This window comes from Python bivittatus, unplaced genomic scaffold (genome assembly GCF_059951505.1).
Source record: "Python bivittatus isolate LINGU-HERP-01145 unplaced genomic scaffold, Pbiv_v1 ctg000020_np1212, whole genome shotgun sequence".
In the NCBI taxonomy this organism is placed as follows: Eukaryota; Metazoa; Chordata; class Lepidosauria; order Squamata; family Pythonidae; genus Python; species Python bivittatus.
In genome coordinates, this window is record NW_028277030.1 from 33,218,114 (window position 1) to 33,245,962 (window position 27,849).

Consider the following 27,849-nt stretch of genomic DNA (forward strand, 5'->3'; position numbering starts at 1 on the left):
TTTTTCCCCCCCACAGATCATACAGGTAGGTAGCTTTACTTCAGTATCTAGCGTTCTAATTTGGACATTGGGACATCTGTGAGTTACAAGCACTTGATGGCCCAGTTAAAGCCACTTATCTAAATGTTGTTGTTTAGTCGTTAAGTCGTGTCCGACTCTTCATGACCCCATGAACCATATTGCGCCAGGCCTTCCTGTCCTTCACTGCCTCCCTGAGTTTGCTCAGTTTCATGCTCATTGTTTCAGTGATGCTATCTAACCATCTCATTTATCTAAATGACCTATTTATATTTCTTGAACAGTTCTGCATATTTCTTTCAGTATGACTGAAATATTTCTGCAGAGCTTGGAAATGGAATTTTAAGGCTCATTGATTAGTGGGCATCTATGCAAAACAGCTGTTGAAGATCAAAGCCCCACCTCCACCAAAGTCCAAACACAATTACCTGATCAATTAGTAAGGTAATAGGTCAAAACTAAATAGGTAGGGATTTCTTTCGCTGAGTTAAAGCATTCTATATGTTTCATTGCTCCATTGCACTAGTCAATTAGATTAATTTATGTTAATATTGAGTTGTAACCTCTCACCTGTGAGAAACACAAACTATTGGACAGGAATGCCCCAAAGATTTCAAATTAAGTGTGTATTTATAAGAAGCCTCAGATTAAACCTGACTCTGGCTTTAAGTCATTTTTCCTTCCTCTTTCCAGGTTTAATGTGACACATACCTCAGTTAGCAAAGTTTATTAAAAAGGATCAAAAGTGCATAGAGGAATAATTCCTGATTCTGGCTTCAGTCTAACCCAAAATAAACATATTTAAATCCTGTTGACTTCAGTGGAAGAAAAAATGTGTGATTTATCCCATGTCTGTTAGTCAATAGAATTTTGAAGGATTTAATGTTGGCTGAAACATATGCTTGATGAGGTTTTCATGACATGGCTTCAATAGAGGTTTTTTCCCCCCCAAATTGGAGAATTTCAGATAAGTTAACATTCAACAGATTAGTGGCCCACTCACCATGTCTGAGGACTGGCATGGAACAGTACAACACTAGGCCACGTGTACTTGTGTGTTATTAGAAATATCATCTATCTGAAGCATGACAGCTTCTTCTACATATATTTGCTCTAAAATGGCTGATTTGGAGATTGCAGTGCAGAATACATCGTTATTACTGCTATCTTATTAACATGTGTTGAATTGCAAACTAAATCTGTCTTCCAGATGTGCTAATAAAAGAAACCAAGTGGACAAAACCATACTTTAGTGAAGGTCAAGCTGTGCTGTCTTTCCCTCATTTGCACAAGGATGACGAAGGTTTATATACCCTGCGCATAATTTCCAGAGGAGGAGTGAATGAATATAGTGCATTTCTGTTTGTCAGAGGTATGGCAGCCTTGTTGTTTAAGAACTGATCCTGCTTGATTCTTTTTGAGTGATGATCAAAGATGATCGCTTTGAGAGATGGGTGGCTATATAAATGTGATGTATAAATGAATGAATGAATGAATGAATGAATGAATTAATGAATGAATGAATGAATTAATTAATTGATTAATGAACCAGAAGAGGTAGGGAGTGAGGAATTGTTGGTCTTTCCAAATGCTGCCCCCTTGTTGAATCTGTTCTTCTGAAATGCTTGATTATGCTGCTTGCAATTGTTCTGATGGTTGTAAAATAGACAGGCAATACTTTGGTGTGGTCACATTACAGAGAGTGATCTTGCTTAGCGGAGCATTTCACCCTTTTTGTATAATGAGAAAGGAAAGGAGAATGGTTGCCTTTCTGGTTTGACAAAAAGGAGGTGACTATATAAGATGGAATGAGGGTTGCAATTTGATCTCATGCTGACATGGACAGGTCCCTTGCAAGTCTGGATGGGATAACACAAATCCTGAATGGGAAAAAATGCAGCTGGAACAACTTCTTTATATACAGCCTTTTAGAGTCAGCTAAATACCTCTGCCAGCATCCTCAGCAAACTTTGCTGAAAACTATAATGGTGGGCTGATTTATCCTCAGTGACATTTTGGCTCTCGTAACAAGCTCACTATCTTGTAAACAAGTCTAGTTGATTTCAGTAGAATTTACCCAAGCTCACAGGCTGACATACAGTGGCTTGTACTTGCAAGCTTTCAGTGTTGTTCCATGTGTTTTTGCGTGGGTGAATGGTAGGACCTTGTTTCTTCATTTCTTGCTCTGCCAAAAGCACCAATGTTATCAGTGAAAAGCTGTAGCAGTTCTTACCTTCCCTGGAGCTATATTGTCTTTCTCTGCAATACTGCTCCATGTTCTTCAACAATAGGGAGGAATCAACCTCTGGACAATAAAGATGGTAGAAGGAGAATTCAGTCAGGGAAGCCAGAAAAAGCTAGAGTTGCACACTGGTTCCAGTCAAACGTTTGGTATTACAGCTCCTAAAATATCTTGCTATTGGGCCTGTTGGCCTGGGTTAATGGGAGCTGAAATCCATCTGATCATGATTAGTGTGCTAACTTCATATATGCACCAATTAATCATTAGACCATTGGCATGTGGGGCCACTATGAGTTGTGAAAATGCTTTCAGGTTATGAGCATGTAATATGGAAAGTGTATGACTTGGATATGGAAGCTCATCTCCTGGTGTATTTAGGATCCTCTTTATGAGATTTCTACTGGATCAATGTTCTGTATCAGCAGCCTTTTTGATTCTGCTGAATAATTCAGACTAAACCTCCTGCAAATTCTGTTGAAAGCAATTTAATTTACATAAAAGAGCTGTTGAGAATTTGACAGTAAAGTCCAAGTTAGGATATAACATCTTTTAAAATGTCCCTCTATTTATTTCCATAAAGGGAATCCTCAGGTCTTGCTAACTATAGTACGAAGATGCCTCACTAAATATTTTTAAAGGACATATTCCTATATGGTTACCTTTGTCTCACCCCCAGCCCACCATGGAGACAGTCATATTTAGCTATTCCAATTTAAAAGTAGTGTTTTCCATCTTTTCCCAACATAAGTCCTGCCCTACAAATGATTGATAATGACGCTTCCTTGATAATGCTTGTGATAAAGGAGCTGGGATCTGCTCCATTCTTATAGATCACTTTGGACTGCTCCCTCCCCCTCCTCTTTAATCCTTGGGTTCTGTTTTTCAGCATCATTCTGCTTTTGTCAGCTGGAGAGTCTGCGTTCTTTTAAACCAGGCTCTCCCCTTGTATTTGCCATGTCTACACTAACAAGGAACCTTTAGCAGTACATCCTACCCTGTTTAGAACATCTCAGCTGTCAGTCAAACTTGCCTATCATCTACAGTGCCCCCATTGTTTGAGCCCAGGCTGGACAGGAGAGTGAATCATCTCTCTATCTGAAAATTCCCAAGGTGTGATTAGCTTCTCCTACATTCTCTAGTTGATAGGAAGTCAAGGAATTTAGGTTAGGTTTAGCTGGGCATCTGAGTCCTCCTCCCATGATCCATAAATTGTAGTCTCTTGTATACAATTTCTCAGCAGCAATCACTATTTTTTAAAACTTCACATGCTCCCTGTCCCTGTTCTCATCCTGTACCTCCAAAGGAGCAGGTTGGTCAAGAAGGATACCCAAGAAACTACTGACAACTATAGGGGACAGGGATAGTTTAAGATGGAGGTTTTCCACTACACTGTGCAACCATCTTTTCAGTTGTCTGCTGTTTGGGGTCTCTTTTTTGACATGGATATAGAGTTCCAGAATACCACTAACTTTGGAATAAAATTGTTCCAGGATTCTATTCCAGAATAGCATTATTCCATGCACAAAACCAGAGCAAGATTTGATGGATGGCTAAACCCGCTGGTGTAGCCATTTGTTAAAATGTACCTACTCTCCACCCCCAGCCTCATGCTTTATTAAAGAAAGTCATTGATGATTTTTTTCCCCCCTGTGAGCTGGTGAAGTTTGGTAGAGGGGGAAATTCAGTCTGGGGAATCCACCAATCACTTTCCCTAACATGACCCACATTAAAACAGTAAGGACAGCATCACTCTGTGACTTTATTATTAAAATAGAATAGGGATCGGCAATCAGTACAGTATAATTCATGTTGGTGTACTTTTCTCCTAACTCAAGGATGGGAGAAATGTGAATTAACTTGACTGTGAGGAAGACCCCACTATCACCCACAATGAGGTGTCATATTTATAATACCTGAATTAACAAAGGTGATTTAATCTGGGTTTTTCTTGGGGTTTTAGATGCTGATGCTCTCGTAATGGGGGCCCCTGGAGCACCAATGGATGTGAAATGCTGTGATGCCAACAGAGATTATGTTATTGTTCGTTGGAAACCACCAAATACAACCCATGAAGCTCCAGTTATTGGATATTTTGTGGACAGGTATATGTGGAAGGAATAGTATTTGACTCTTCCGTATTTCAAATAGATTATCAGTGCTCAAGAGATCCAGTTTCTGAATCTGATATAGGTTTTGCTTTCTGTGGTAAATTAGTATACTATTGTTCAAGTCTTATTTCAATGGAATTTGTGTCCTTTTGTGGTTTTTCCACAAGTTACAAATCTCCAGCTCAGCCCAGAACTCTTTGAATGGGTTCACACACCCATGAAGATCTTTTAATTACTCAATATGTGATAAATTAGCGCTGGAAAAAAGAATAATTCCGTTGAAGAAACTTTTGGCAGAGATGGCCTGAGATGTGTGTTATGGCTACATAATAAAAATAAATAAATAAAGGACTGTCCTTTATAATAAAAGACGTATGTCCTTTATTTCAGAAAGTTGTCCTTTAGATTTTTTTTATTTTTCAAAAACTCACTTTTGTCCTTAATTTTGGTCATTTCACTTTGATCATACAAATGGTACCGCTTAGTGCACAGCTCTTCATATTCATGTGAAAAATATGGAAATTAAATTGTCTTTTTAAAATAAATTTACATATACTGTTTGATTTTAGATACTGTTATTAGAATATACATTTTTGAAAAGTTCTTCTTGGTTTTGCTGTTGAATTTTCCTTTGTAAAGCAAAGTTATAACCATAATTAAAAATTTTTATCCTTATGAATCTCTTTCAGATTTGCCCCCTTTTCAGGTTTGTCCTTTATTTTTTCCAAGAAAATATGGCACATGCATGATCTACACTACACATTCCGACATGCAAGTTGCTACCTGGTGATCACAGTTACCAAGTGATTGACATACACGTGTGAATCATTTGGTTCCTCACTTCTTGGTTTCCTACTCATTAGGTTGATATGTTAATTTCCCTTTTTACTAGGTGATAGTGGAATCCTATTTGCCACCCAATGTTTGATGTTCCAACCCTCATTAACTTCACTTCATGAATGTGTATCCAATGAGCCTGCTAAAGATATGTGTGAGGAGCTTTTCACATGATTTGTCCATTCCAAGAAATCTGATAGGTCAAATTGTCAAATATTCTTGACTCGCATTCACTCCCTGGGAAATACCTCATGTTCAATTTACATAACAGTGGCCCTGCTGGCTCAGGTCAACCAAATGCTGGAGGGGGCGAGTGGGAAGTGGAAATATACCCCTCTTTTGCCATTACTTCCCTGCCACTGTTATTTCAAGGCACACAATCCTCCACCTTGACTCTCAAGAGTAACAGCCCTTGACAGACCTATCATCCATTAAATTATCCAATTCCCCTTAAATGCTTTAACATCTTTATGAGTAGGAACATCCAAAGCAATGGTCACTGGCTTTAAAATGACGGGGTTGTGAACATAAAAAGAAGCAGGTCCACGATTGCCTGGTTGTGCCCACCATTTTGAAGCCAATTAACATTATTGTGGATGCTCCTGTACATGAGATACGCACTATAACTTCAAGGTCTTTTTCCTAGTTAGTTACAGATAGCTTATACCTCATCTGTGTATACATATGAAGTTACAATATTTTGTCCTAATATCCATTACTTTATACTTACTTAATTTTAACTATATTTAGCATCTGGTTCACCAGTCACCGTTTAAAGAAATCTTTCTCACAGCTTAAGTGGCTTGTTAGGAAATCTTGGAAATGAAGATTTCATTTCCATCCTTCTGTCCTTTTTAAAACCAGATGTGAAGTGGGTACTGAAAACTGGGTGCAATGCAATGATGTCCCTGTAAAAATCTGCAAATATCCAGTGACTGGCTTATTGGAAGGGCATTCCTACATTTTCCGAGTGAGAGCTGTCAACCAGGCTGGGATCAGTCGGCCCTCAAGAATCTCTGATGCGGTAGCAGCTCTTGACCCCGGGGACTTGGAGAGTCTACAGAGTAAGAAAAAAAACTTTGCCATATTTCTTCAGTGGAAATTATAAGCACTCTTATGAAGGAGGAATCTTGGTACTAAATGAGTGGGGCAGGTTAAATTTCATTTCCAAGCTGGCCATAAATCAGGCTTGCAAGCTTACTTATGGCTACTTGAAGTGAGTATTACGATTTCAGCCAATATATATGCTCCCTCAAACAGGAAGGTCCCATTGTGAACTAGTATAGCTAATAGCTTTCCTCAGTTGTCCCACTCTCTATATAATGGCCCAGCTCTTTGATATGTAAATAAGTATGGAAAAGATTCCACTGGTAAATCATCTAATGCCTAAAATGTTGTTCATTTTTGTCCTGAGGGACAGTGATTTCTGGTCAGACCATTAATTTGTTCAATTTAAAAGTGCGATCTTTTAAGTGTTTGTTAACTTTTGGCATAGATACAGCACTCATCCGAATTAATAACATCAGATGGCTAGAGCTACCGACATGTAACTGTGCATAATGTTGCTGATATAAAAATCCATAATAGTGAGTAGCAATCAAATACTATAAAGAGGATGATTTAATATAATTTTCAGAAGGCATTCTATTAGCACAGAAACTTAAATATAAACAATATTTTCTTTCATCTTCAGATATTCACATGGAGGGAGGCAGGGACATTTTACTTCATCATGATGACTTTGAAGGTATGTAACTTGTACAGAGGCTAGATTATAGACATCCTCAACAGTGTACCTCTGTTGCAGTTACTTACTGTATGTTTCATTTGTCTTCTGGCTGACATTCAGTTTTCCTTTGCCCTTCTTTTTCTGGCTATACTCTCCTTTCCTTAGGCATTTAAGATAGAACTAAACATGTCCATGTCTCTTATTATTGTACAATCTAGTAGGCAGAGAACTTGAGAACTTAAGGTAATACGTTCTTGAGTGATTACAGTTTTGCGTCCTGGGAAACAACTGCATTTTCATTTTGTGTATGTAAGCATTGTGCATGTTTGCATTATGAAGGTATACCCCTATTGCTACTTTAATTTTTCTGGTTTTCCACCAGAATCTTGGGAACTGTAATTTGTTGAAGTGCTTTAGAGTTTAAAGCACAGTAAATCAAGGCTGCTGATGCAGTTTAAGACTACAGCATAAATATATTTTAGCATCTGGCTTTCCAGAGCAGAAACACCTTTTTGCTCCTTAGAATATGGAACCTAGAGAGCTAGAAAAAGGCTAGTTTCATCATCACAGCACTTATTTTTTTCCCCATATCTAAATTGCAATGCAAAATGTATATGTACAATGTGATAAATTGCAGAGAGACTTCTCTCAGTGTTTAGAGACTGGTGGTCCATGGCAACTTTCAGTTCAGGCAAATCAAATCAAAAATAGTTTTTTTCCCTTCCTTTTATGATGAGCTACTTTTCCTACCAAATATCTTGGGGCTCAGGTTTTGAAAGAAAACAGGAATTAGGAGTGGATATATTTTCAAAAGCAGCCCCAATAGTCACAGCATTAAAAAAATAATGCTGGGGATTTTCTCTGACTGGGACTAATATAAGCCAACTCAGGCAAGCTGAGCCATTACAGATGGATACTAAAATTCCCATCCTCACTTTGAACTGCTGTTTGATGAGAAGTTGACAGCAGTCACAGTTGTTACATGAAAACAACAATTCCTTCCTGTGCCATGTATTACGCTAATTCTTGTGGTCATTCCTAAGCTAATAGAGGTTTCTTCCATGATGCTTCCTCCTCCATTTTTTGACTGTATTATTTTATATATAATTGCTATGATCCTTCATGCAAATTTTTCTCCTTGCTCATTTTTCAGAGGCAGAAGCTCTTGGGCTCCTCACTTTGATCAACCTGTCTCCTATTTGCATAAAGCATGAAGACTTTATCAAGGCATTTAGTACTGCAGATTAAAGTGATTCAAATATAATCAAAGTAAAACAAAAATCTTAGGAGATGAATACATGTGCAATATTTTCTCCTTTCCCCTTCAATTTTTTTTTTTAAGTCAGCTGTGAAAAATCACTGCTACCCTTCTAACTGGCTTGGTTGGTTTTCACAAACTAGAAACAAATTAGCTTTGATAAATCACAAAGCTGATGCTATAGCCCTTAATAGCTGAGCAATGCATTCTAATGAGATATTTGGAAAGACGTTTTGCATCAATGCTGGCTTGGGAGGTTAATCTGGTACTGAATAGTTACTGAGTTTATTATTTTTCTAGGTGATGTTAAAATCCCTGGACCTCCCACCAATGTGCATGCTTCAGAAACCAGCAGAACATATGTTGTTCTCAGTTGGGATCCACCTGTTCCTCGTGGCAAAGAGCCGTTATCATATTTCATTGAGAAGGTACCATGCCTCAGAGTTGCATCCGGCTGTAAGGCATTTCATGACTACATACTTCTTCATTTCAAACAATGTAGCAGAAAGGGAACATATAAACATGAGCAAATCCAGGGAAGGTAATAGGGATGGATGAAGAGATCCCGGGTAGGGGGGGGGGGAGTTTAGTTACATTTATGTAAATGGACACTGAAATTGAGGATCAGGGAAAAAAAAATGCTTTTTCCATAGTGAGGAACTTTGGGTAGTCTTATCTAGACCTGGCAGAAGACAAGCCCAAAGGAGCAGCACAGATGCTGAACTAGTTTAGCCTTCCTTCTGCAGAAAACCTGGCATGTGTGGAGCTACCTAAGTGGCAGATATTACAGATTGGTACTTGCTCTGATCTTACCATCCCCGAAGGTAGATAAATTGGTCAAATCTTCCCCAACCTAAGTAAAATCTCCCTCAAGACAAACTGAAGTCCTGGCGGCTAGAACACATCCATGTTATTTTCTAGGCAACATTATGAGAAAGTGGTGCCCTTGATGCTTCCTGGGATGTTTTTTTTTTTTTTTTTTACTTTCCAATCTAGTTTACAGCCATGAGATTTTCTGACGATCTCCAACTGAAATACTAACCATGTTTGATAGCTTGCATAGCTTTGGGGGGTTTAGCCAAGGACAGCTTGGTGTTATCATCTAGCACAATGGGTGGCATTTGGGGAGCGTCCATCTCAATATATCTGAAGATCTGAAGGTTCTTGGAGGATGACTTAGGTTATCTTGGGACACCATCAGTCAATAGGCCAGAGTTGGTACTCACTAGTCTATTGTGCCATATGCAAAGGAGAATAAGGTTCCCCTAATTCTATAACATTAGGTGTGATAAGAAAAAGCAGTTCAGTGACTGAAGTTGCAGCACTGTACACCAGCTTTTCCTACACAAAGCCTGCTAGATATGTTGGTCTTCAAACATTATAATTCTTAGCAGCATGGCCAGCAGCATGTTATCTGAGGAATCATGGAAGCTGAAACCCCACACATTTAGAGGGCGCCAGATTTGGTAAAGCTCCTTTGATGCACTTATCTGAGAGAGAATCCCCATGCAGCTTCTATTTCTGAATAGATGTGCCTGGGATTGGCCTTGAAGGAACCAATTACATTTTATAGAATAGCCGGAATAATAAAATCATACCATTACCAGGATCAAGGAAGACTCACAATATGTTTACTTTTCAAATTGCTCTAAATGGTTTCAAGACTCAGAAATCAAAATCCCTGCTTGAATAACATCTGTTTCAGGAGTTGTGTAAAGTAGAAGAATTGCTTTATTTTTAATTGATTGTTAAGGTCAAACACAGTCACCATCTATAACAAGGTGAAAGAAAACTATATGGCGGTGTTGGATTTGGCAGGGCAGATCCATGCCCTGCCATATCATGCCTCGCAGATTACCTAGGAAAGAGAAGATTGTGTGGCTATAGTTCATTAATTCAAGTACTTTGAGGACATTTGCAGCTCTCTACATGTAGTAATGATCTCTTTCTTTTCTTTACAGTCTGTTGTTGGCAGTGGAACTTGGCAGAGGGTCAACGCTCAAGTGGCAGTCCAATCCCCTCGTTATGCAGTGTTTGATCTTGTGGAAGGGAAATCCTATGTTTTCCGAGTTTTGTCAGCCAACAAGCATGGGAGTAGTGATCCTTCTGAAATAACACCACCTATTCAAGCACAAGAAGCCATTGGTGAGGAACCTTTGGAGTTGGACTAGGGCTAGGGAGACTCAGGAGAAAATCCGTCTCCAGCTCTGGAACTCTGGCTGACTTTGGGCCAGTTGCCCACCTTCAGCCTAGCCTAACTCACAGGGTTACTATTATGGGGAAAAATGGGAGGACGATGTTATTTGCAGGGCCGGCTCCAGACATTCTGGCTCCCTAGACAAAGTCATATCCTGGCACCCACCTATGGTTTCGCTCACCTTCCGGTTTTGGTAGGAATTTCAAAAAAGTGCCCTCTTATTTCCTTTTTTCTTCAAGTTTTTGAGCTTTACACTTATGATTTTCAGTCCCAGAAATTTTTCTTTTCTTTTCTCAGACATTTTCACCTTATTTACACACTATGTAATTTTAATTACAGGTTGTCCTTGCTTAACTACCATTCATTTAGTGACCATTCAAAATTATGATGGAGCTAAAAAAGCTACTTATGACTGGTCCTTACACTTATGACCATTGCAATGCCTCCACAGTCACTTGATCACGATCCGGGTACTTGGCAACCAGCTTGCACTTATGACAGTTGCAGCATCCTGGGATCACATGATTGCCTTTGCAACCTTCCCAGACAACTTCCAGCAAGCAAAATCAATGGGGAACTGTGTGATTCACTTAACAACCATGTGACTCACTTAACTGTGGTGATTCGCTTAATGGCTGCTGCAAAAATGTTGTACAATCAGGTGTGGTCACATGATGCCTTGCTTAACAACCGCCCCACTTAATGACAAATTTTCTGGTCCCTATTGTAGTTGTTAAGAAAGGACTATCTGTACATCAGCACCCATTGTTGTCATATGGCAACAATTCTGTGAAATTGTATTTAACCCTTGAGCAGGGACACTGGCTCATGGAGTATGCTGTTACTGCTTTTTGCTTTTTTATTGTGTTTTTCAGAAGTGTTTTCAATTTTGGCGCCCCCTAAAATTTGGCACCCATAGGCCGATGCCTACTCAACCTTAGCCTGGTTATTTGTATACTGTCTGACATTTTGGGAGGAAGGCAGCATACAAATCTGTCAAATAAATAAAAATGAACTTAAAATATGGCGTAGATGGAAAATCACCTGGTGGCCAAGGCGAGGCAGCTTGATCATTTTTGAAGGGACAAAATTGGGCATGACAGTGGTGTAAAGTGGGTGGGACATAATTTTCCAGCTTCTGTTTGAAGAATTTTGCGGTTTTCCTTATTTCCTTAAACTCTTCTAAACTTATCTTTGCTTATAATGCAGTTTTTATGGGTTTTTGCACTCAAAATGGCTATAAACTATGTCTGGTTTCCAGCAATAGCTATCAAAGGGGGTTCCAGAAACTATGATAAGGGGAGTAGGGTTGCATTTCACCCTGAGCCCTCAGAATGCATAGCCCTGGTATAGAACAACAAACAATGCTAAAAAAAAAGGCTTAGTGAGAATTAATTTAGTAATGTCCAACTTCGTGTTTGGCAACATAAAAATGACTGTGATACTTTGAGATAACTTGTCAAAGTTCAGAGTAAGAACCATGGCCGTAGTATTTCCTAGGAACTATTACTTTTCAAAGCACACCCATCTGACTTGCTTTGACTTGTGCCATATAATGGTGTTTCTCAGGGATTTTGATTAGCATTTCTACAAATTTGTTTTAACATCTTGTCGAAGAACTCTTCTTGTTTAAATGTTTAGAATCAAGACATTAGTCATTAGTATAGCTGAAGAATGCTAGAAAATGTCCAATTCTGACAATTCAAAAATGGGTCCTAATTTGTGTGAGTGCACACTATCACAGTGGGGTTGAGGACTGTGGGGAAGGAGATGTTAGCTCCAGAGTTGTCTCAGGCATCAGCACTTTTGAAACCCAGAGGATGGGTTTCAGTCCCAGCTGCTACTGAAATAGGTATTAGTTGTCATGGAGAGGCTCCATCTTCTCCCTGATTTTTCTTGTGTGCAAACAGAGGCAGATCCCAGTAAATGAGGGAGGAATTTTAATGAGCCTTTTCTCCCCAAGGTCAGCCTTGTGAATTTCTCAAAAGGTCACATTTACATGCTGTATATTCTAGAGTGATACCTGACTTATTTCCAACTTGGAAATCCCTGGACCAACTAATAGTTCAGGAACCAAGAACTTTTTCTGAAAATGACATCCCTTTTTTAGAAATGTTTAGACCAGTACAGCAATTAAAGAGAGTTCTTTCTTGTTTAGGGAATTAAACTAATCAATATATGAGCATTTACCAAGAGACTTTTTATCATCTACTGATGAGTAAAGACTACACACAGGTACAAAATGGAGAACAGACAGATCATCTTGCAATATGTGATCTGTGATAACAATATGGATTTTAGGGCAAGAACATTCTCTGTGGAATGATCTGGGCATTAATAATGAATAATTTTCAACTTTCAGCACATTCATAATTTCCATTCAAATTAATAGGACTAAAAATGCTTTGCTTTGGCTGCATTGCATTGCATGAGAGCCAGTTTGGTGTAGTGGGGAAGGTGCTGGCCTAGAAACCAGGAGACAGTGAGTTCTAGGCCTCCCTTAGGCATGAAAGCCGGCTGGGTGACCTTGGGACAGTCGCTTTTTCTCAGCCCAACCCACCTCTTAGGGTTGTGGTTGTGGGGACAATAGGAGGCAGGAGTATTAGGTATGTTCACTGCCTTGAGTTTATTTATTTACACACACACACACACGAATGATATTATTCTGAACTTCAGCCATGATATCCTCTTCTAATATTTGCCAGTAAAATCACATTTAGACTTGAGAAAATATGGTCATATACTGATGTGTTAATTGTTATGGAGATACTAAGTGCTTTTCTTTGTGCCACAGTGGTGCCATCGGCCCCTGGATCTGTTGTGGCAACAACAAACACAAAAACCTCTGTTATTGTGAACTGGGACAAGCCAAAACATGAAGAAGGTCTGATTGGCTATTACACTGATTATTCTGTGGTAGGATCAAATCACTGGGAACCCTGTAACCATAAGCCAATCAAGTATAACAGGTAAAAGAAATATTACATTTTTAAAGAAATGCCTGCTTTTCTTCACATGCATGTGTGGATTTTGGTTAGTCATTTCTACAAGCATGGGCTACTGTACATTTGGAAGAGAGCTTTAGCTCAGACAGTTCTCCCGAACATGTATTTTTCAGCAATTTTTATATGCATTGCATTGAAATAAGCTTTCAAAAATGATAAAAAGCAACTCCTTACTCTTTCTCCTTGCTTTTCTGGGCATGATGCTGAAAAATGCCCACTGATTTGCCCTTGTAGTGTGGCAAAACTAAGTTGCCACTGTTGTGGAATGTCCAGAGACTTTCCTGGGAAAGATTTCCTCATTGCTGTCTTTGGTGATACACTAGGCTGGGCAAGTGATATTGGCAAAGGTTGGTCTCTTCTGGACAGGATTGTGGTTGTGTTAGGATTGTAACTTGTTGGCTAGTTAGCAAAGGCAGTAGAAGGAAGGGACAGAAGCTGATACAAGAAAATGGTAATCTTACCTTTGTTACCTTCCCATTTTTAAAAGCAGCCAATGTTTACTTGTTGTAGAGGGAGTAATCCTGCTGAATTTAAAAGTCAGTTTTGATCCATGAGTGAGGGCCTGACTATCAGCTGTGAGGTCATACTCAGAGTGCTGAGGGCTGAGCAGCACAGATGTAATCATCCTGTCAGCACAAGAGAGAGCAAAATTTAGTCTTATGGCTGGCCCCATTCAAGAAGTTGACTGCTGAGAAAGGGAATGAAAGCCCAGGTAATGTAAGCCTTGCCACCCAGAAGAGCTATGATAGATTGAGGTTTCATGGGGTATGCAACTCATTGGCTGATTACTCATGTTGATTTTGGAGGGTCCAAAACACCATTCGGTGCCCCCCTCAGTGTTCTCCATACATGGAAGGGAAGTTGCAACATTACATATTGTCTGTAACAACCTCAGTAGAAAAACCATCAAATCCACAAAACACTTCAGAGGACCGTGAAGCACTTTGCGGGCACCTGATTTAATTTCCTGCTTCAAAGTGGAGCTTTGTTTTGATTTGTGAACCTGCTTCAAAGCTTTGCACAGCTGAACAGATACAACAGTTTTGGCTGGGCAATAAGGCCAGGCAAATCTGCTGAAGCTTGCAGGGGAAAAAAGGGTTTATATTTGACAAGAACATTGCTGTATTTGTCAGAAATCTTGATGGAAAAAATTATGAAAGGCTGACCTCAAATACCTAATTCGTTGAGCATTCTTTGTCCAAGAGTTATCATAGGGAGAATTTTGGCCAGTTTGGTACCAGTGTAAGTTTTGCCACAGAGTTTATTTTGATATTTTGGGGCGGGGGGGGGGGGGAAGCACACCCAACTTTGCATGCCAGAAAGCAGAAGTATCTGTTGATTGTGGAAGTTACTGCCCACAGAGACCTTTGCTGCTTCTTACAACTTCCTGAAGCCTCTGACTGACTAGAATAAAAGGGGTTATCTGGCCCCTGAGATGCTTACCTTTGTTCTACCACTTTCTTTGATGAGAACAGGGTGAGGAGCGATATCTCCTTCTTGGCTTCCCCATTCTGTCTGTCAAACGTAATCTGGCCAGCTTGCATAGCCTTGTAGAACTGTCTTAGCTACTCCCAAGGCATGTGGGTCTTCTGGACAGAAAGCTGTGGCTGTGCTGCTGAGAAGAGTCAACTGCACTATGGCTGAGTTGGTGTAGTAGTGGGGCTAAGTCAATTCTAAAAGGGTCTCCCATTCATCTTCTTGTGGACCAATATAGCCTTAATTCAGATGACCTACAGGACATGTCATTCATTCCAGCCTGGCTTTCCAGTTTTACAGCTGTGTGTTTGGTCTCCAGACTAGATCACCAATATTTTGCTGTAACTTATAGAATGCATTGCAGCAAGCCATTGGATATCATCTGGGTAGTATTAAGACACCAGCATAAATTTATGGCAGGAGAATGGATCAGTCCTCAGGTTTTGGTATTTTGCCATGTTCTTCTGATTCTCTGGGCATAGTCTTAGTTGTTTATCTCCTGTCTGTCTGTCTCATCAGTTAACTTGTATACTGCAGCTTGTGGCTGTTTCTTAAGCCAACTTCAAAAATTACAGTGCAGATTTCAGTAGGTTGGCAACAGGGCTGGTTGGACATTCCCCTGCTTCTTGCCCTTCCCATCCATGCAGGGAAGGCAAGTTTCACTGGCTAGCTTCTGTGTGGACCAGTCTACCTTTTCTTTGTAAGGATTGTTTGCTCCTCACTGGTCCCCATGCCTTTCACAGAGGTTTGCACACATAGATGCCTTCGCACCCTCTTCTCATATATCTCCTTTGACACTGATGCCAGCCCCTTTCTTTTTCCTTTCCCCCCCTTATGGTACCATCATTGCTCTGATGTCACAATGATCAAAGCAATAGGGAACAGGTTGTTCTTTCATTCCTATGTAGGTCCATGGAAACTTTGGGAAGGAAGGAAGAACTGATAGTTCAGCTTCCCAGAAGCAAAGAAGCAATGTTTTTCCACACTGCCATTTTAAAATGTTTTTTTTAAAAAAGGAAAGATAAGAAAAACTTTGCAGTCCTTGGTGGGGAAGTAAAGGGTGCATGCTTCACCCAGCCTGGGCAGAAACCAAAGGTTTTCCACTGAGAGATATAAGGGGTGAATGGAGCAAGAGCTTCTATGTCAGGGGTCCTCAAAGTACAGTCTGCGGGCCGGATACAGCCCACCAGGGTCATTTATCCGGCCCGCCCGCCCGATTGGCTGCCGCTGTTGTCTGCCAGAAGGGGAAGTGTCGGGGCTGTGTCGGGAGCTGCAGGTGATGCACGAGGAGGGAGATCGCAGAGCCGGACTATTCTACATGACAGGTATGCCGGGTCCAGCAGCTCTCCTGCTCTCCTCATGTTTTTTTCAAACTATAGTCCGGCCCCCCAACATTCTGAGGGACCGTGAACTGGCCCCCTGTTTAAAAAGTTTGAGGACCCCTGTTCTATGTTGAGGATAATCCATTGATTTAATGGGCCATCACTGGATCAACCACAGGTCAGTGGTTGCACAGGACAGTGATTGGCTGCTGGAGGGGAGGGAGTTGCCAGCATTGCAGCCAATCAGAGGTGGGGCTGTTACTGGAATGGAATGAAGTGCTGGGGACCATCCACACTAAAAGGCTTAAGGCAGCTCAAGTTGGAAAACAGTAGTTTTGAATTAAAGCTGGAAAACAAAGGCATTTGCAATTGGCTGGGAGTGGCAGGAGGAGGATGTCATTCAATCCTGCATTCAGGAAACGGTGAGTGAGTGGCCTATACCCACAATGGGCCAAGCGGAAACAATCTTCTCTGAAAACAGCAAGTGCAATTTCTCTGAGCCATTTTCTGTGTAAGTGGGAAGCTGGCTGAACATTCTGCAGAAATCCCTTTGGGTATATCTAGACTGACAACACGTTTAGGCCTCCTATTTTAAAAGCAGTGTGGGTATGTTTGTAGATTCATGGTTTTCCATCTCATGCCCCTTTCGCTCACATGAATGTTAGTTGCATGGATAGGGGAGGAATTTTCATTTTGTAACGGTCCAAGCATATGCCTTTGAAATTAAACAGCAAGAGCAGCTCACACCCCTATTTTTTTAGGTTCACCGTGCATGGCCTGACAACTGGAGAGAAATACATCTTCCGTGTGAAAGCAGCAAATGCAGTGGGGATGAGTGAAAATTCTCAGGAGTCTGACCCTATCACAGTACAGGCGGCTCTCAGTAAGTGAGATTTTGTCAGGCTTATACTTGTAAAGAGGCAACCATGCACATTAAGGAGTGGTCTGCTTCATGTAGCAAGCTGTTTTCCCATAGTAACACCACAGTAACTACAGCCAATAGCATCAGCTCCTACTTTGACTAATGTAAACTTTTCCCATCCTTTCTTGAAGAATGTTGATGCCTCCATGTACTAGTAGCATGGGGACTTTTCATATTATTGTAAGTTTCCACATGATAAATACTTGTTACATGAAAATGTGGGTACCTGCTATGGGAAAGGGCTTGGATTCTGAAAAGAAACTACTGTCAAAGAAGAATACATGTAAACTGAAGTTAGAGAGAACAGCCTCATTTTGGAGAGTGTCTAAGATTTTAGGGTAATTATTTTGGCAGACAAAATCATGGAGACAGAATGAAGAAAATATTGTTCAGACAGAGTGGGAAGTAACATTTTGGTTAAATTTACTTAACTTCCAGCACATTTAAATTTAAAAGTATATTTATTATGGATAATCTCCAATTACTATAAAGAGTCTTACCTCTTAGAAAACATGCATAAGACTGCATTGTACATACATCATTTTATTAGACAAGTCAATCCATAAATTCATCAAAATATAATCAAAATATAAAAGTAATTTTATGTTATTGTTTTTACATGAACTATTGAGACATTTGCTTGACTTTTATAGCTTGCCCATCCTATCCTTATGGTATCACACTTCTCAACTGTAATGGCCATTCCATGACCATTGGCTGGAAACTTCCAAGATATAGTGGTGGATCAAATATTCTGGGTTATTACATAGACAAACGGGAGGCTCAGCACCACAACTGGCATGAAGTCAACACTTCCCTTGTTAAAGAGAGGATTTATATGGTCTGTATTGCTGCATACTCTAAATATTTGCATAAAATATTGCTTGATTTTGCCAATTTAATATCAGCTGTGATGAACCTATCCAGACCAGATTCCAAAATATTGACTGAGTAGGATCTTATTTTTGTGTATCTTTCACACTATACTTTTAAAAAACATATTTAACAATACTTACTTTTCTTATCTAAAGACAAATCTAATATTAACTATATTGATGAGCATATCATACACATAAAAATAATATTGTTACAAATAATGCCTGTTCATGTGCATATGCACACAAACATACACACAATACAAGAAAAAAAAAGTGTTTAAAACTTATTTCTTTTTTTAATTATCTGTCTGAAGGATACATATATATATATATATATATATATATATATATATATACAGTGTATGTATATATGTGTGTGTGTGTGTTCGTTCGTTTGTTGACTCATTGGTATAATTATAGAAAGTTAACATAATACAACTTAATTCCTGCCTGATTTGAAACTCATAATAAACCTATGTGGATTGAATGATAACAGATCCATTGATGACCCAGATTATTGAACCTGCCTCTCTTACATCCACCTTCCAAATTAGCAACCTCACACTGAAAGCATGGGTCATCTCAAGTGTGATATAAAGCTATTTATTCTGTGAAAACAGTTTGGAGTTGAAAGTCTAGGAAAGGACAAAGATATACTAGGGAAGCTAGATGCCAGAAAGAGCTGTGATTGGGGAAGCTTTTTTTTCAGTCCAGCAGAACAGAATATTTCTCACTGTCCTCTCCACTCAAGGAGCAGTCGAATCCCTCTTTTGCATTGTTGTTGAGGATGCATGATGTGCTTGCTTAGGTCAAATGTTAAGAGCAGCTGTTCCTCCTTCTCTCCCACTGGAACAATTCTCCTTCAGAATGTATTCATGTCATCAAGAAAAGGTGCGCCCTGTTTTCCTGATCCGGCATGGGAGTAGAACTCTGTATGAGATTGCAGCAAAGCCTGTATAGATAGACAGAGGCGTAGGCTGCTCAAAATGATTGTATGCCGCCCAGAGTCATGCTTCTGTGAGATGGGCAGCATATGAATATGATAAATAAATAAATAAAATTAATTAATTAAAAGATGAACCATTCTGAACAACAGCTGACTTGATTGTAGGCTACCATCTACAAATGCTCATGACACCAAAAGCTATCTGGTCCATTAAGGAATCACAGGTCACTTTTCCATTATTACTTTTGAATTGCAATCAACAGCCCAAGCTTCTCTCCTAGAATATGACCATATTTGTTTAGCCAATCATTTAGATTGGGATCATTTTTATTTTATTTTTTAAAATCATACTTATACAGCTTTAAACCCTGCAAGAGTTAACTCTGAACAAAATAAATAGTTCTTAATTGGTTTGCTCCTATTATGAGGTCCTATGGTTATTACCTAAATTAATTTTGGATTTTTTTTGTAATGCTAACTCTGTAAAGGTAGAGGATTTGCAAGAAAATGCGCACTATGAATTCAGAATTGCTGCTGCGAATATTACTGGCATAGGGAAGTCATCTGACCCCAGCAAGCTTTTCAAATGTGAGGCTTGGAACATGCCAGAACCAGGTAAGCAATTTGGGTATGAAAAGAATTAACATCTTTAAAATCAATTATTGCTCAAAATCTATCATTTTTGTATGTCAGTAATAATCTAACATGTTTGCTTTTTAACCACACTTTCTAGGTCTCCCATAGGTAAGAGTGTGCAGAGGTTGTCAGGATCCTGAAACATAGAAGCCATGGGAAGATACATCTGGTTTAGCTTCTATACAACCAAGGAAGTTGGTTCTGAGGAACAGCCTTTATGTTCCAAGCAGGGGTGTCTCTGGGGTGGGGGGTGGGGAATTAAAAAGTTAAGATGGCAGCTGCGACTGCATAATTGAAGCCCTGCCTCTTTTTTACATGCATCACACACATTAAAAAGGGGCAAAGTGTCAATCATATCATCACAGCTGTCATCTTGATCTCTTTAACCTTTCCCACACATATGCCCCTGGTTCCAAGTTTCCTTTGGATTGATTCAGATCCTTCCTTCCTTCCTTCCTTCCTTCCTTCCTTCCTTCCTTCCTTCCTTCCTTCCTTCCTTCCTTCCTTCCTTCCTTCCTTCCTTCCTTCCTTCCTTCCTTCCTTCCTTCCTTCCTTCCTTCCTTCCTTCCTTCCTTCCTTCCTTCCTTCCTTCCTTCCTTCCTTCCTGATGATTCTCAAAAACTCATGTTGCCTTTACCTTCCCCAAACCCAGTGAGCCAGTCCTTGAAACCCCAAAGTGCACACTTGGCTTTCAAGCATGAGGAATAGGAGCAGGGAGAGTAGAAATTTTTGTATCAAGGTTCAGAACACCAAGGGATCATGGGACATGTAGTTTTTGAAGAGAAAAATTATCCCCACTTTCTGCTTCTTTTTTTTTTTTTAAAGGTTGAAGGTAAAATTTAGATAATTTCCAAGTTTAACTCAAGTTAGCTCTGGATTGCTTGCTTGTCTATAATTAAGCAAAGCAAACAGCAATTTATGCTTAATGTTTGCTTGTTCTGTTTTGGGGGAATATGCCTTCAGGCTCACATTTTTGATCCGAAATGAATGAAGCTATCAAGAAAACAGCAATTCTCATGCTGATAGGGAAGGAATCATTGTTTACTTTTCAGAGTCCTTTCTCTCACCTTCTCCTATAGATTATTGCCTTTGTACATGTTTGCAAGGTGTCTGCTGAATTTCAAACAGTCCCTTAGTCTTTAATGGATGCATCTGGAACAGAGAAAATGTTTGGTTTATATACAACCTGCTTTGTCCTGCACTATTTGAATAAAAGAGATTGAATAATTAAGTAGGAAGATTGGCACAAATCTGTTCTTGTTCTTCTAATAGGATGCTATTTTAATACCCAGATATAAATATTAATGCAGAGAGCTGGCTGCACTGGAATTATTAGGTTTGCAACCAGAAAGACTCAAAAGATGGTGCCAGTTTCTTCCTTCCTTTTAAGGGCCCCTCTACATTGGCATTTCTGCCAATCCAATATCAGCCTTGTATGGTGGTGTTCCAGCAACATTGTTCTTCCAGCTTGGCAGTGACACAGAGCTCAAATTGCAGAACTTCCATGTAGCAGTTTGTGAAGCTGGAGCTCCAAGGCCTCGGCAACAAGAAATGTTGCCATTTGCTGGGATTGTTGTCTTAGCTTGTCTCCTGCCACGTGAACTGGAGCTCTCAGTGGGATTGCACAGGCAACCCTGTCAGGGTCTTCATAGTCAAGCAGCTTCTTTGTTACATCAACTGCTCATGCGTTCTCCAGAACGGCCAGATACATATTCTGAGAACTTGGGAGTGAAGCTAGTGAGCAGTCAAGGGATTTTGGTTCCTCTAGCAGTTGTCATAGCTTAGGAGGTAGGGCACTAAGTGAATTATGGTTTTTGCCTTCTACTATTGGTTGACTGGAGGGACTGCTGATTAGCACAGGTGTTCCCTGCCTCTACTCAGTCTTTCAAGGCCAGTAGGAGAGTAGATGAAGAGAATGTGAGTAGAAATGGTGGTGTGTGGAAGTGCCTCTGTTTTCTGTTTTAACAAAACAAAAGCAGACTGGTACCAGGCGTTCTGACATACAAAGTGAATGTGGCTTCTTTTCCAGAATGTAAATGGAGAGTCCTGGTTTCTATGGTATTCTGATGGAAACATTAACATCTGTATAACTATTAATAAGTTTGCGTGTATTCAGTGGCAAAGAGAAGTCCAAACTCAGTAGAATAGTTTGACACACTGGAATATTAGTCTGCTTAAATGAAGGCTTTTGTGCACAAACTTACACTTGTAATGTAGTTTGAACTCACAGATTTCCCTCCAAAATACCTCTCATCTCAGATTGAAATCACTAGATTCATTGACCTGCCTTTGCTTGTACATACTGTTAGATCATGGAAAGAACAGAGAATGAAAATATTTGAGTTTTTATCCAGTGGTAAGAGAAGATACATCTCACTTGATAAACTGATAAATTATTGCCAAATAAGAAGGAAAAAAAATAACCTTCTCAATGTTTCTGATTGAGTGCTAGCATGTAGTGGAATTCTTTGCTGCTTTGCTGAAAGCTAAGACTTGCTCAGTTGTTACATGAATATTATGGGAACTTTTCATTTAGGAAGCTTTCTATTCTGCAATCACTCAGCCTCATTTCTAGAATATGACAGGTGCCCGGGGAGTAGAGAGTTTCCAGACAGTAATATTTTCTGCATATAATGTTACTTTTTTCCAACACTTTTTGCATTTGTTACCACACCCACAAAAGTAATTGCCAGCATTCCCTACCTTCTTGTCCTTCAGATACGTTAGGATTATAATTTTCACAATTCTGAGCTAGTAGCTCTGCTGGCTACTAGTTCTTGAGCAGTGATCCCAACGCCTTTGGATGGAAGTGCTTTGAGAAAGGCTGGAATAGCCATACCATGTCTTTTGCAGCTAGCAACAGGACACGTTTAGTTGCCTGCACTATTAGCCCAGGATGGAATCAAATTATGACACAAAGCAAACATGATTAGGTAGTCAGGGAAATAATGAAGGGGGGAAAGACCATTTCTGCAGAATTTATATATAAAATAAAAAGTCACAAAATGCTCCATAAATATCATGTCTTCTTTTTGGAGAAAAGAGGCCTTATTAAAATCCTTTACCTGCTTTAGGTCCTCCCTATGATCTTACATTTAGTGAGATCAGAGACACCTCCCTTATAATACTCTGGAAAGCTCCTATTTATATTGGGAACAGCCCCATTACTGGATATTTTGTCGACTACAAAGAGGAAGAAGCAGCAAAATGGACCACATTCAATGAAAAACCAACACCACATCATTACTTAAAGGTACAATATTGATCTGCTGGCAGTATTTTTGGTTTAATTTTTAAATTTTGCCAGTCTTAACAAATATGCTTATTATATTTAAAAGTAATTATGTTGTTAATACTTTACTTTTTTGTTGGGCAGTATTGAGCTCCAGTGTTTAATAACCATGGTCTAGACAACAGATTTCTTGACATTTTGCTGACAACTGTGGCTGGCATCTTCAGAGGCAAGGTGGTCAGCTATGACCACAGGCAACTGAGCAGGGACTAACTGGGCTCCTGTCTTTATAAGCAGCTAATCTAACTTTTGATTGGCCTTCAGCTGAGCTGTTTCCTATTGGTGCAGGTTGGTGAGGACTCATCTCTGATTGGTTCTTTGTTTGTGCCTGATCCTGATTGGTTGTTTTGATGGTGTTGGTTCCTGACTGGTCCTGTATTCATGCTGACTTCTGAATGGTCATTTCTGGAGTTCTGATTCCTGATTGATTCTTTGTTTGTGCTGGGTTCTGGTTGGTTAATCTGAGCAGCTGTGTCTTGATTGGGTCCTTGTCCAGGCACGTTTCTGATTTGCATAGCAGACCACTTTGCCTCTGAAGATTCCAGACACAGTTCCCAATGAAATGTCCAGAAATCTGCTGCTTAGACCATGGTCACTAAACCTTTGAAGTTCAACACTGCCCAACAGATACCGGCCATGAAAGCCTACACCAATTGACTTTTTATTTGTTATTTTTTTAAACAATAAACTTGACTACCAGTTATCCATTCTTTGTCACACACTCTCCTAACCCATGTTAACCAGCATTATGTTTGCATTTTCTTGTTATAGTTTGCCTTTTGTGCATAAGATAAAGAACCACTAGGGAAGATCTTGGATTTCCAAGTTTGCAAAAGTGCATTTGACAGAGAGTATCAAAGCAAACTCTTCCACTATCTCTTAAATTCCAGCAACTGGATATATGACCTATTAAATCTTCCTTGTGTATCTTCTTTCAGGTCACAGAACTACATGAAGGCAAATGCTATGTGTTTCAAGTTCGCCCAGTGAATGATGCTGGTATAGGCAAGCCGTCAGAAGTTTCTGAAGCTGTCCTGATACAGGCCAAGCCTGGTAAGAAATAGGATTTTGATCCTGAACTGTAGAGCTCACATCATCAGATTCATTTTCTCCTAAAGCTGAGTTTTTAAAATCTTTCATTCTTTTCCAGCCATTTAAAGTTTGCAAATGTTCATAGGTTCATATCAAAATTGATTTGAACCACATTCTCACCCAGATGTTCCCACAGCCAAATTCAGTAGAACCACCTATTCCCAACATGGAAAAGACCATAATATGGCCAGCTTCCATGTAGAACCTAAAGCTGAGGAGTCTGTCGGAGAAGAAAGAGCTGGCAACCATAATTTATAATCTAAAACATGGCTGAATATGCAGGGAATAAGAAATCCCAAAGCATTCAAAACCCTCCCCCTCCCCTTCAGATTTTCTTTTAACCTCAAGTTCCTTTTTTCCAGTTTATCAAGAGATTTGTGGGTTCTTTTCAAACCACAAAATTACCTATTTTCCCCTTCACATTTGTCACAGGGCACATTAAGAGAGGGAATTTGCTGGGGATGATACCTTCAGAAGGATGAGGAGCCATAGCGAGGCGCAGAAAGCTGTATTGTGTAGCACCAATAATCTCTTCAACCAATGCAGATGATGAGATAATGGGCCACTCTGTAGGGCACCAGGTTAAGTGTGCTGGTAGCTATGGCAGGCCGTTATGAGGATAACAAGTCTAGAAGTACTACATGTACACAGAATCAAGCACTGTCACCATTTTTACATCCTGCCTGCCCTTGGCATTTGATTCTGTGAATATGCTGGATGAAGTATTACCAGCTTCAACAGTTCTATTTTTTTTTTTTTTCCTGTAAGAGTTCTGAAATTAAACTGCCTTTCTTCTCTGTGAATTCCTTCAGGTTATAGCAGGAATGTGAAACGGTTAAGAGAAAGTTTGGACTTTAAGCTAATACTTCAAAGGCCTTCATGGACTCAAGTTTGGGGAGAACTAACACCTCTCGCCATGCTTATATTTCAAACCACAATCCTATCTTATAGGTACAAAGGAGATCACTGCAGGTGTGGATGAGGAAGGCAATGTTTATCTTGGCTTTGAGTGCAAAGAAACTTCAGATGCTTCTCATTGTACCTGGAGTAAATTCCATGAAGAGATAGATGATCCCAATAAGTTTAAAATCGAAACCATTGGAGATCAGTAAGTTCTTCAGATCCTTTGTGGAGGTTTTTAAAAATATGGTTCCTTTTAGCAAAACACTAATGTTACTTTTTAAAAAATATATATATTTTAGCTCTAAACTCTCTTTTAAAAAACCTGACAAAGATGACTTGGGAACTTACTCTGTTGCTGCTAGTGATACTGATGGTGTCTCATCCAGTTTCATTATGGATGAAGAAGGTAAGAGCAAAATCTGTATTTTCTTCTAAAACTGCACATTTAAGTAAAGCTGTTATCCAAATTTTCTTCTTTCTATGCCTGAAAGGATTTAATACTTTTTTTAGAAGAAGAAACTATTTACAAAATAAAATTTGGAATTTTCAGCTTGCAGAATTGGCGTTTTTGCTTTATAAGTATTTATTTATATTTAACAATCAAATGTCTTCCACAGAGCTTCCCTGTTATAACCACAAAGTTATAGTCCACTAAGATTATTCCTGCAAGATTTTATTGTATTCAAAGCCAACTTTACCAACTTTATTATCTCATGAGGTATAATATCTCCCTGTTTCTACAGATGAGTAAAACTTTTAAATGAGTAGGAATTACTTGCTTCTAATATAATTAGAAATGAGACCAAAATGTTTGTTCACTTCTTCAGTGTTTTACTAGTTAATTTTGTCATTTCTTTGTTACTTGAAAATTGGCAGACCTTGCAATTACTTCCATTTCCTGAGACTTTATTAGCAATTCTAATATGTTAAGTCGGGCTAATCCTGGTCTCCAGTGCTTTGCACAATTTCTGTGAGAGCTTCCTGACAGCTACTATATACATTTAAAAACATTTTCTCTCCACCGGATTTCATGCTTTTGCTGAAATGAGACCCCTTTTGAAATGATACACTACGGAATTATGTTGGCAGATAAAACAAGATATAGATGAGATTATTGAACCTTTGAATATTTTACCTCATATTTACATTTCAGTGGATTTCTTTATAATTAGATGCGGGTCATTATTTTAAACTTTTTTTGCTGCATTTGACTATTACGATAAACTATAATTTAGCATGATGAGAAGTTCAGAAATTCTTACTTCATTTTTAAAGCTATAACCAGCATCAACTATAGTTGCTTTAAATGATCCACTTTTGAAAGCAATGGTTGAATGTAAGCTTGTTTCCATTAGACCACAGTTAAAATTAAGCATTTGGTGGTTGGTTGACACAACAAATTGAAATTAATCTGTAAAGGTAGTGGGAGCCTCCTTCAAGTTTTATCCAAGGAGAAGACATGGGAAGTGCACAAACTGGGGGTGCAGCTAGGCTTGATCCCATCACAGGATGGTTTATCATCCAGACTTGATCCCATCATAGGATCAAGATTTATCATGATACCAGAATCCAAACTTTGTCTCTTCTTACCTCCTGTTTTTCAAGACTTGAATTTTCAGACTTTTGTTCCTTTATTGAACTAAAGTTTATTGGTACTTGATGGACTCATGCAGTCATATTAATGTTTGTTTTGATAATCAACATAGATTAAAACAATAGGTTAAAACTTGTTCTTCATTTCAGAGCTTGAACGTTTGATGACACTAAGCCGTGAAATCAAGAATCCAAGTAAGTAGGATGTCTGAATCTAATGTGAAGTCCCAGAAGGAATGCATTTGTATACAGTGATTGGAGTAAAGCAATGAAAACCACTTTAGTAGAACAGCTTGCTTATCCTTTATTAATTAAATGCAAATATTAATTTCTATTTAAGAGAGATCTTTCTCACCATTGCAAATGTATTTGGATGGATGGATTCAGCTTGAATATATCTAATATTTGCTGGATTATGTATTTAAGAGCTGTAAATAGTATGATAAATACACCTGACGTTTGTGTCCTTACTCATGCAGAACTTTCTTTAATACATACCTGTGAAAATACACCGGAAAAGTTTTAAATTTTTCCTTATATTTCTGTTGTGTGTTGGTCAAGATTTTCAGAAGCACCAAGCGATTGGCACTTAGCTTTTGGAAATATCTTCATGGCATTGCTTTATATATGCTATTTTCTTCCAGCAATCCCTCTGAAGTCTGAATTAGCCTATGAGATTTTGGACAAAGGAGCAGTCCGTTTCTGGCTTCAGGCTGAGAGCATTTCACCCCAGGCCAGCTATAGATTTGTAATCAATGATAGTGAAGTTGTCAACAGTGATGTAAGTATGTAATTTGGATGATGTAAAGCAAAGTTTGCAGAAGTATTCCAATTTAGTCAGGAAAGAATGCAATCTTTTATTGTACATAGTATGTGAAATGCAGACAGTGGGCATGGCTTTACAGAACTGTTTACAATTTAATTAATTAATTTCCCACCTAACTGGCAAATATCTTTAGAGCAGGTGACAACAATATAATGGAACAAAGAAAATATTTTTTAAAAATAAGATTTAAAAAAAGATTTAAAAAAAGATTTTAAGATATTTTAAATGGTAGCATAAAAAAACTTGACTAAATTTATGAAAGATTAAATGCCTTTTGGAAAAGGAAGGACTTTGCCAGGCATCTGATCAATTGGGCATTGAAGGGTGGTGGATTGCCCCAGGGATGGCTTTCAGATATCAAGTACAAACTGTTAATAAGAGAAATACCTTACAGTAATGTCAGGATAGAGGAAGTATTACTACAAAGCATAATGTTGATGGTTAGTTAGGAATGGGAAGTAGCATCAGTTGTGTATAGGTTGCACAGGCAAGACAAAACCTTATCAAAGAACCTCTGTAGAAAGGCTTGATAGGACTTTTCTTCATTTTGGTGAATGTATAGCAGAGGC

General features: G+C 39.0%; 1 protein-coding gene across 1 annotated transcript in view; it reads left to right on the forward strand.

Annotated features, from left to right (window-relative positions):
- Window positions 1–27,849, forward strand: part of MYOM2 (myomesin 2) — a 72,923-nt gene that overhangs the window by 22,617 nt on the left and 22,457 nt on the right. Inside the window, exons 9-24 of the mRNA XM_088150226.1 lie at window positions 1,229–1,390; window positions 4,221–4,362; window positions 6,070–6,269; window positions 6,899–6,952; window positions 8,493–8,620; window positions 10,154–10,337; window positions 13,184–13,358; window positions 16,954–17,075; window positions 17,768–17,955; window positions 19,427–19,553; window positions 22,649–22,827; window positions 23,805–23,919; window positions 24,910–25,066; window positions 25,161–25,267; window positions 26,605–26,649; window positions 27,099–27,235. Coding sequence (XP_088006352.1) covers window positions 1,229–1,390; window positions 4,221–4,362; window positions 6,070–6,269; window positions 6,899–6,952; window positions 8,493–8,620; window positions 10,154–10,337; window positions 13,184–13,358; window positions 16,954–17,075; window positions 17,768–17,955; window positions 19,427–19,553; window positions 22,649–22,827; window positions 23,805–23,919; window positions 24,910–25,066; window positions 25,161–25,267; window positions 26,605–26,649; window positions 27,099–27,235 — 2,222 coding nt within the window. The remainder of the gene's footprint in view (window positions 1–1,228; window positions 1,391–4,220; window positions 4,363–6,069; window positions 6,270–6,898; window positions 6,953–8,492; window positions 8,621–10,153; window positions 10,338–13,183; window positions 13,359–16,953; window positions 17,076–17,767; window positions 17,956–19,426; window positions 19,554–22,648; window positions 22,828–23,804; window positions 23,920–24,909; window positions 25,067–25,160; window positions 25,268–26,604; window positions 26,650–27,098; window positions 27,236–27,849) is intronic.